This window comes from Drosophila miranda, chromosome 4, assembly GCF_003369915.1.
Source record: "Drosophila miranda strain MSH22 chromosome 4, D.miranda_PacBio2.1, whole genome shotgun sequence".
NCBI lineage: Eukaryota > Metazoa > Arthropoda > Insecta > Diptera > Drosophilidae > Drosophila > Drosophila miranda.
The window spans coordinates 26,314,785-26,325,556 of record NC_046677.1 but is presented as its reverse complement, the minus strand read 5'-3'; the positions used below and the strand labels follow the sequence as shown (position 1 = coordinate 26,325,556).

General features: G+C 41.5%; 1 protein-coding gene across 1 annotated transcript in view; it reads right to left on the bottom strand.

Annotated features, from left to right (window-relative positions):
• Nucleotides 1-1,222: 1,222 nt before the first annotated feature.
• LOC108162697 overlaps nt 1,223-10,772 on the bottom strand; it is a 46,467-nt gene continuing 36,917 nt past the window's right edge. The window contains exon 4 of the mRNA XM_033394217.1: nt 1,223-2,869. Coding sequence (XP_033250108.1) covers nt 2,012-2,869 — 858 coding nt within the window. The 3' untranslated portion in view covers nt 1,223-2,011. The remainder of the gene's footprint in view (nt 2,870-10,772) is intronic.

Below are 10,772 nucleotides of genomic sequence, written 5' to 3'. Positions count from 1 at the left end.
CAAAGATATTATCCGAAGAAACCTTTAAAGAAACCAATTCTTAGTCGAGACACAAAAAAAAAGACAAAGAGCTGACCCATTAAGAGCTTCTCATCGTTCGCTGCAATGAGAGGTCTCCGCTGTAACCCATTTCTACACGGTCTGCATGCGATTCCCTAGCATTGTTTGAGCTTAATCAAGGTCGCCCATTTATTAGACTTTCAGTTGTGGGAATCGTGTAAGTCTCCTGCAAGCGCCAGCTATTGTGTTGCCCATTGCATCAGGTGGCCTGGATGCTCAATTTCAGTCACTTGCGGCGGCACTTGCGAGTGGGTTGGCCAAGTACACATAACTGCACATTATTCAACTCGAATGCAAACACAGAAATTGTAGATTTTAATTGTCCAACATGAAATAATAAATGTGCTGCATAATAGCATTTATAATGGCAATATACGCAAACAGACATAAAACAATAAAACGACCATAAAATGCAAACCGCTGAAAGAGAGAAAGAGATTGTCCATGGCTCCGACGGCGGCCACTCTTGACTGCCACTCGATGTGTCTTAATTAGCATAAATGTGCATCGTGTGGCAGCGCCACTCTGCCACTTGGTTATGCAACTCTCCAGCAAAGAGCAGCAGCATCAGCAGCAGCAGAGCCTAGTGTCATTCCGTGGCAGCGGTCAATCAGAATCAGGCTACCGTTTCGCTCCAGCTCTCACAGAATCCATATCCACACATCCCACATTCCATCTCCTCTTTGGGGATGCATAATTATGCGGGCTCTCTTCTCCACTCCACTCGTAATGGCTTTAATTGTTATTGTAATTGGTAGTGCATTCAGTGGCAAATAATTGAGACATGAGGGTTAAATGATTGAAGTCTGATACTCGCGTATGCCTGACATTTATTTGTGGGCAAATGACAAAAGAGTCGAGATTATTGGTTGATTTTGTTAATTGAAAGTATTTGATGGCATCAATCGAGACTGTGTTTAATTGATCGATGATTTTTGGTTACCTTTTGATGTAGGCTTATGAAAAGGAATGAAGACTATTAAAGTCTGGGTAAAGGACTCATTGAAAGTGCTTTGCTAAGACTATACATTTCCCCATTTAATTGTGTTCAAAAGTGACCAAATGTGCTATATCTTCTATCCTACTGGTGTCCTACATTCCCTGTGCTTAGAGACTATCTTTTATAGAAAAATCCCATCTCCCATAATAGATCTGTTTCTTGTTGGTTTTTCTCTCAGCTTTATTTGATTTGTCGCAATGGTTTTTGCTTATGCAAAATATGAAGTTCAAGATACATACATTTTCGTAGCTATGTATGATGCATGCAATGCTTAGAGCTACATATAATATATGGATAGTTTTAATATAGCATATATATATATATATAATATAATATAATACATAGATTTTAAAAAACATTTATTTTTTTGCGTGTGTAGTCATAGTCCGATTAAAAAAACAAGCTTATGGTATCAAAAACATTTTCGCAGCAATTGCAAAATGGACATGCAGATTACGATATCGGGAACTATATACTATATATATAATTATGGTTATGGTGTGTATTTGTAATATTAGAAAATGTTTACAAAACTCCGCACGCTTATTGACAATCGTTTTATCGCTAATCTTGAATCGTTTATCGAATATATTGGGTTATATAACTTTGAAAAGTTCTCTTTCGATTTTTTACTTTGAATTGAATTATTATTTTTTTGTAAATTTTCAGTTTCCTTTTCCAAATGCTAATTAATATTTCTAGGTTTGTAGACGCCTAAATCGTATCACAGATGAATGTGCCATCCGAGAATCCTCCTCAGAGCACACATTGGCATAACTTAGGCCCGAAACGCGGCTATAACAAAGATATACATACGTAGGTATATATCATAGATCTAAACTCTATCAACTAAGGGGTGATCGCTGGAGTTGGAGTCGGGTTGGCCTGGGCCTGGGCTTAGTTCTGCCACCAAAGGGCGCTTGTGTTCCAGATCCACGCGCCCGACCCTACTCAACGATGCTGTTGGGGATTGTGCGGTCCGAAGGCCTGCATGCTGTAGTACCGCTCGCTGTCCTCCTTCACCACGCTGGTCACATGATGGAACTGGCACGGATGCGATATCTGTGACTTGGGCGGCAACGGGGCCGGCTTCACGCGCTTCTGCTTCTTCTGCTTGCGAGTGCCGGGCACGGTCAGGGCTATGTTCTCCGGATCGCTGACCAGACGCTCCACGTGCTGCCAGAGCTCGCGGGCGGCATCTGTGGAGTCGAAGCTGAAGCCGATCATCTGCTGGTGATTGCTCGACAGGCACATGGTGTGGAAGGACGGACCCGCAAGCCGATAGTTGGACAAGTTGTCAATGCGATCCGACCAGAGGGCGAAACAGGAGCCCCTCTCGGCCAGCACCAGAGTCACCCTGGGTATGGATCTGGCCCGGGAGTTGCCCTTGTCGTGGAGAATGACGGGTATGCCCGTGAAGACCAGACGCCAGTCGCCGTCGTTGCCAGTGCCCTCGTAGAGATTGGCCAGGGCTCCGCTCACAAAGATATCGGTGCCAAGGCCACCGAAGAAGCTCTCCACCTGACCGCGCTCGTAGTCGGAGAGGACCGTGTTGCTTGTGGTGTCCGTGCTGATGGTGTCTGCGTCGATGTCCGAAGCATTATAGAGCGATGTGGTGCCGTGGGCACTGCTCCTCTGGGCCGAAGAGTGTGAATGGGCACCCGACCAGTCCGCGTGGAGTATCAGCTCCTCCCTCTGCTCCGACGAGGCCGATGAGAAGCCAGTGCCATCGCTGGACTCTGATGGAGGGGCCGAGTCGCTCACAGAGCCCAAACGGCGACGTGTCTCTTGGGCACGACATTGCGGCATCTTAAAAAAAGGGGGGAAAGAGCAGACAAAGTGCCAAATTAGATTTTTGTGGCAAGAGCTTTTTAGCAGCGGTTTCGTTTCGTTTCGTTTCGGTTAAAGTGGAAACTGAGTTGCATTGCATGCCCCACTAATGCAATTCTCTTTCACTATTGTTACGGTTTTTTTTTTCTACTTTGTGGCACCTCTTTTGGGCATCCACAGTACGAAAAGTTGGCAACCAAAAATAAAAACAAATTTCCAACACGCGCTTTGGTTTTATCATGCCCTGTAATTTTTCGGGTAGAAGGGGTATGTTGTATTGTTGGAAACCGCATTCCCATGAGCTATATTTCAGTCCAGAGAATGATTATTGACAATGACAAGAGCGGACTTTTAAAAATATATTTCAAAAACATTTTTCCATAATTTTAGAAGTGTTTTTTACCAGGTACCTCGTCGCTCAAATGCCATTCCCCAACAACGCTTCCACTCGTATTTTTTCTCTGTCTAATTTGTTATTTACTTTGTTGCAATTTGCCACAAATTTTGCTGCCAAGTGAAAACAGCAATAAAATAATACAAATATATATTTCCACTGCCGTTGCTCTGCTGGAAATTAAACACAATCAATTTCCGCCCCAGAAACTCTAGCGAATCCACAAAATGCTCATATTTTACTCAACTCAATGAACTCCGTTGAACAATTTGCCAAAATTCATTTACTTAACCAATTCCAAAACATGATTAAATAACCATTTGACATTATGAGTAATTGCTCATCCAATCAATCAATTTGGAATAAAATTTCTTCAGAGAAGAGTTAAATGTGAGAATATTTCATAAAGCTGTGGAATGATTCTTAGAGTGTCGATTAAAGATTTGTCTGGTGCAAAGTGAGTGTTCTATAATTTTGGGAATTTTAATTGAGAAATTGTGTTCGGGAGGGAGATAAAAGCTGTGAAACTAAAACCGAAAATGTTTAAAGCTTAGATTAAAGATTAAAGTTTAAGCCCTACAAAATATTTAAACATAAATGATGGCCTGCAGAGGTTAAATCCGTTTACATATCAGTAGAATCAAATTAAAACTATATTTCTTTTCACACTTTTATATGTTTTTTGCATAAAAACGTTTAACGATTTTCGCCCAATTTTTTCCAACAACAGTTTTCCTGCTAACCCATATTTCTTTTTAGCCAGTTTTTCACCTTGCAAAATCCATTTAAATTGTAACCAAATATAAACAGAAACAGTCTCACATAACCAAAACCAATTTGGATGCCCTCCACCAGACATTCCATTCCTCCTCCCCCTACAAGGGAATCTCCATATCAAAGAACTCACGTCCTATGCAAATACTTCTACCTAAAAAACTGGCGAAAAAAGAAAAACTTTAGCCCAAACTACGTGTACTTATGTACATCCAATTTACAGGCAAACAGAGACTCGGCTCCAAAGGGCATAACTAATGAATCAGGAGCGTTATAATTCCGCTAGACCAAAAAGTTTGGAAGAGCCGAGAGCCAAAGCCAGTGGATGGCACGTGGACATAGAGGCACGTTTTAATTAACGCCGCAAAATTGCAGGTCACGGCGTAATTAAATTATTTAAATTGCTAATTTTTCCACGAGCCCTGCCCCTCTTTATTGCGCCCCTCTGAAGAGGAGAAACTTGTAAAGTTTAGCGTTAAAATGGAAAGTGCTAAACACTTGAACGTGTCTTTAAATTCGCCCCCCCCAAAGACGTGGCCTACAATAAATAATAATCAACAAATATGTTGGGGGAAAAGTGCTCGGCATTTCAACAAGGAAGAGCCCGTGTTTGGGGCAGGAAATTTGTCCAGGACACGCAGGAAGCTGCTCTGGAAATGTATCTCGCATCCGTAGCGCTTCTTTTGGCACACTTTTAGGCCCAAACCAACTTCTGGCCAGAGCCAAGAAAAACTTTCGCAGGGAACAAGGAACAAACTTTGTTTGTTTGGGCCAGGCCACAGAAGTTATGGGGATGGAGAGGGTCTACATGGGATGCTGCAACATTAACACGGTTATCTATAATTTACACGCACAGGGGGGACGCGGTGGGACAGGGACAACCTTAACTGCGGCGATTTCTGGCTCTGCTTGATGCACATTTATTGTGCTATTACTTTCACCGGAACCTAGACGTCCCCCGGCACCGTTCCCTTGAGTACTTTTTTACGTGTTCCCCTAGGTCCGCCAGCCCACAACAAAAAAAAAAGTTTATATATATGTCTGTATATATATCTTGAGGGTAAGATTAATTGCCTCACTTTGGCTCCTAGTCCCCAGCTCCCCAATCTTTGGCGAAATATATTTAGTGCCGAGATTTATGTGGCTTCATTACGAGCGCCTCCCCAACAGCCACCCACTCTGGCTCTCCCTAGGGGCCAAGGGCAGAGGCAGTGGGAAACGGACCTCTGTCTATATCGAACGTTCTGGTCAAACAATTAAAAATGTTGTCCTTCATTTTGCCAGCTATCTTTTGCTTTGGTTTCTGTACCCCTTACTTGTGGCTTTGGAGGGTATATTGCCTTCGTCCGGCAACTGACAGAAGGAAAAGTTTTGTTTCCTGAAATGTATGTATTTCTGAATCGAATCGATGGTAGAAGTTTTAAAGACATGAAGATCTTCAGCGGAATGATATTGTAAGGATAATCACGACGATCGGATCATTATCACAGTCAGAATGAATATATAGCCGCCTCGCCTGTGCTCTCTGTCACAGTGTGGCTTAGCATTAAAGCTGTCTCTCTCTCTCTCCCTTCACAGCTAATGCTCCTCTAGTATTCCTCTCCCTAGGGGCCAAGGGCAGAGGCAGTGGGAAACGGACCTCTGTCTATATCGAACGTTTTGGTCAAAAAATTAAAAATGTTGTCCTTCATTTTGCCAGCTATCTTTTGCTTTGGTTTCTGTACCCCTTACTTGTGGTTTTGGAGGGTATATTGCCTTCGTCCGGCAACTGGCAGAAGAATCGAATCGAATCGATAGTAGAAGTTTTAAAGACATTAAGATCTTCAGCGGAATGATATTGCAGGGATAATCACGACGATCGGATCAGTCAAAATGAACATACATATAGCCGCCTCACCTGCGCTCTCTGTCACAGTGTGGCTTAGCATTAAAGCTGTCTCTCTCTCTCTCTCTCTCTTCACAGGTAATGCTCCTCTAGTATTTCTCTTTCCTATCAAAGGATATTTTCTAGTCGCATTACTATGTAATTATATCGTTCCTTGTTGTACTACATCTAACTCTCTCTGTTGGGGATATTTTTATTGTCATGGCAGCCGCCTGCCAAATGAATATTTAATGCCACCCCCATAGTAGCATGTCGTCCCAGTTGGCCTTCAGGGCTATCGAATCGGATAGCGAGCCGCAAGTTCAATGTCAAATTTCCATCGTACCACGCAACGTATGCATAATATTTTCCAGACCACACAGACCTCATTGTTATTTATGGCCTCGTGTGTATTTTGAGCTAATAATCGACCAAAATCAACAACACAGAGGGGCACAAAAAAAGCAAAGGCTTGCTGTTATTTATGGCAATTATATTTACCCATAAAAATTTGCCAATTAATTGGGGGTTTCGTGCCGTTTTGGGGCTAAATTGCTGGGAGGTTGTCTACACGAAATGGGGAAGATGTAAGCTAACAAATAAATCAGATATTTGTCTGTGCTCACGGGGGGATTACTTATATTGAAGGTGAAGGTTTATCGAAGGAATCTCTTGGGTAAATATTGTAGGAGGCACAAGTCACGTAATGTATGGGAGTTTTCTCACAGAAAGGCCCAAGTTTTACTCTAAAAAATCATGGATTAAATATTATTTAAACAAATTTAGTTCCCACATCAATTGAGACAGTGGAAACGCTCATTGGATAATCTTCTCATAGCACACATTAAGTTTGAATTCCTTTTCAATATCACATTAAATTCCAAAAAAAGCTTGTAAAAACTTAAAAATTTATAACCAAAAATCAAACCTAAAACGTTTAAATTTCAGCCTGAACTTTACTAAAGAACAATAAGAATAAAAATCATTTTCTGGTCCAGCCTGGGCATCGAGCCCGTCCCATGGGGGGTCTGTGGAGCTGTCACAAAATTTCATATTTCACTTTATTTGTGTGCCGTTTGACAAATGTTTGAAAATGACAACCAACAAGAAATGAAATGAAATAAAATACAGAAAGAGCAAAGCGAATTTTAAATACTCTTGGTATTAGAAACAAATCAATCATAGATATTTTTATCCATCAATCACTTATGATTCACTTCAATTGTCAGACATTTTTGCCATCTACGGAATAGAATCGAAACCCTCCACGGCTTTCCCTCATGGGGCAGGTCAGTGAAAATGTTGACATAAAAAAGAGAGCCAGCTGTCACAAACAGAAATCAAACAATTTGTTGCCGACTTGCAACAATTGGAAACCGTTAGCTGGAGGGGCGCTGTGGGCGTGCCTGTGCCGGTGCCTCCTAACAATGGCACGGATACTCCTACAGTTTAACCTGACTCTCAACCTTTATGTTAATTTCTGATTCATTTGGAACTGGTTTTTCCATAGATCTCAGCGCTTTATGTAAACTCACTCAAGTGCATCGGGAAGGGGGCTACGCAAACGTGCTGTGATTTAATTTTTTCAGTCACTGGAAAAATAAACGGTGGCCTGGGGAAAATTCAATTAAAATGCACAAAAGCCTCTCGTCTCGCCTGGCCAGGGCCTGACCTTCTCTCCGCCCGAAAAGAAAAACCAAAACCAATTATTGTTGTAGCCGCTCACGTGCGAGTATGTGTATCCAAAAAAAAATATTCAAAGTTAAATTGAATTTGTTATTAAAACCCAATTTTCGTAGGGAGGAAATTTGCATTGCATCAAGTGCTGACAGCAGTTCCTCCTACAAGATCCAGCCAGAAACTTTCATATCAAATGCAGACATGAAAAGGAAAGGAGGATATAAATACACGTATATGTATGTATGTGTGTGTAAGTGGGTTCTGCCACAAATCGCGCATTTGCCACCAGCCAAGAGGAATGTCGTTTTATTTTTTTCGCTCATACGACAAATGCGAAAATTTTCATAACAAGCAACCAAATATTTTTTCGCATAAACATGCAAATTTCTCACTCAAACTTGGAACATCTCAACCTCAACGCTGTTTACCCCCCCGGGCTCCGCTCTTCTCTGGCTGCACTCATCTCCTCAATGAGTAATTTGCATGCAAATATATATATATATGTACATATATATTTTTTCCCTGTTTGCTTTTTGCCATTTGTTCATGAACTTCACAGCACATACATTCTGTGGTGGAAAAAAACATGCCTTGGGCGACATTTCGACTACAAGTTACCTGCTACACAAGAAGTGTCTAATGAATAGATCTAACTATTCGAATGCCATATTTAATGCACACTTAAAAGCAGTCTTCTAACTCTGAAGTTCCTTTACATTAGATCAATCGCGATAACTTTTGGCGGATTGGTAGATAAGATAAAGACATCAATAGTCTGACTAATGGCCTTAATTATCAAGAATATATATATATAAGGTGTTATTTTTGTAAATAATTACCTGTCACATACATTTTTATGAATACAATATACCCTTGTTCTTCTATGCCGGGTTCTCGTACCAGGGCACAGGCACCATATTTCAAACAAAGCTTTGCATTGTCAACTATCCTAAAGGGAGAAGGGGCATGGGCGAGTCGGGACTGGAGATGTGGGGGAGAAGCTATATCCGACTACGGCATGTCAAGTGGCTGACGAACAAGTTTCGTTTTCGTCGCATCTCGGGAGCCCCGTGCGTTCGTTCTCTCACTCAAATTTCATTGTGCTCTGGGGTCCGCCGAACATTCTGATTTATGGGCAAATTGAAATAGCAAAACAAATTTAATATTTACGTAATAATTCCTGGGAAAAAGACCAGCAAAAAACAGCTATAGGAAATATTCTTTGTCGTGGAATAATTACCTTTTTGGGAATACACTGTGTACAGATGTGGGAGAACTCAAACAGAACGTGAAAAGTGAATACGACACGTGTCTGTGACTGAAATAATGCTAAACAAATGCCTTATGACTGGCCTCATCGACAGTATGAATCATTGAAATTGAACATTTGTTCATTTGGGTGACTAAATAGCCATAAATACGAGTGCACAAAGAATAGTGAATGTCGTTGTAAAGGCAGGCAGGCATTAAAAGTTATAATTGAATAAATGCATATATATGGATGTGGAGACTGACATAAGACTTTCATATATTTACTTTTAGTTGAAATAATCAGCTTATTAATTAGTAGATGTCTTTGAACTTTGAACGGTATATCCTTGAAAATCTTCCAAAAATTGTTAAGTCGGTTGGAACCCAAACAAACCTCGAAAAAACTCAAAACATCAGGAAGCTTTTATGCACTTACGAGTAGTCTTTTACTGTCCATTAAGAGCACTTGAAGGAGTGCTTTCACGAGGAACTCTTTCGTTTAAATATTGCTTTTGCATACCAGCTTTATCGTGACGGAAAGCCATCGATCATCTTGAAAGTTCTTTGGCAAATTGCAATAATTGTACAGCCATTTTGGTCTGAGGCTCCTACCAGGATCTGTCGAGTCATATCGTAACCACAGAAGAGAGATGTGAAATATGTAGAGCCGAGTATTTGCCAACTTCATTCAATTTCTGGCATGACTTGCCACTGTTCCTGATGAGCCATGGCAACAAGCTGTTGCTGAGGCCATGAGTTGGCATGTAGAAGTCCAGAGAGTCGTCGGGTCGGGCCTGCCAGCTCAATAAAGTAATATTGGAATTGCTTTTGGCAAGCAGTCAATTGAAAGGACAATTGCAGGCAGTCAATGTTCCCATCGGTCGATTCCCAGATTCGCCAGATTCCCAGCCCAATGAACTCCTAACACAGACTTGTGAGAAATTGTCTGGCATAACTCCGTGAAACCTGCTCCATATACTCGTAAATATATATGTGGAAGGGGTAGGGGCTCATTTAAATCAAATTCCCAGGGGCAACAGCAATTATGTGTAGCAGCAGCAGCAGCAGCAGCAACAAGTGGATACCTCTCCTTCTCCTTTCTCCACTCCTGTGGAAAATTGCCTCCGGTACGACGGCGGCAACAATTTTCATGCATTTTTAGCCGTTTTTTTTTTTGCTGTTGCTGTTGCTGTTGTCGCTACCTTTTTATACAATTTGCATTTTTGCAACGCTGTGGCATGCAATGGGCGTGATTAACAACTTCCCCTTTTCGGAGCAGGAATTGCCTTCGTGTACACTTGGTTAGGCACTGAAATTGACACTTTCGAGGCTGTCTGTCAGTCTGGCAGTCTGTCTGTGAGGCTAAAACGATTATTGTTTGATGGCAAAACGAGACTGACTGTCGACCGACGATGTGCGTAATGGAAATAATGATTGCGAAAGAGATTGTTATGAAAGCTTGTTGATCTGTTTATCGGAAACTGAAGTCTTAGATTGCAAAATCACTAGCAAGGCAACGATTGATGGGAAATATAGCTTGCAGATTACTGAATGTGTTGAGAGCAAAAGGTGCAATACAATAGGATACCTGAGAATGTGTGGCACCCACCTTATACCTCTGCGCCCATCCTACTACCAAATCTTGTGGGATTTGCCTTTGCCCTATGAGTAATTCCTTCAAATCACCTAAGTAATCTAAAACTAATCCATGATCATTAGTTCCTCTAAGTAACCTAATAAATCCACACCCAACTAATCTCTCAACTATCCCACATCTCTCCCCGTATTTCTGTTTCTGTTTCCAAGCGTTCACCTTAGGTTCTTCTCACCCGGAGATTGGCATACATTGATGCCCTCTGCTAGAAGAATGCCTTTGATAACGTTCCTTATCAGAGTCACGCTTCCAGTGGACTCTGTGA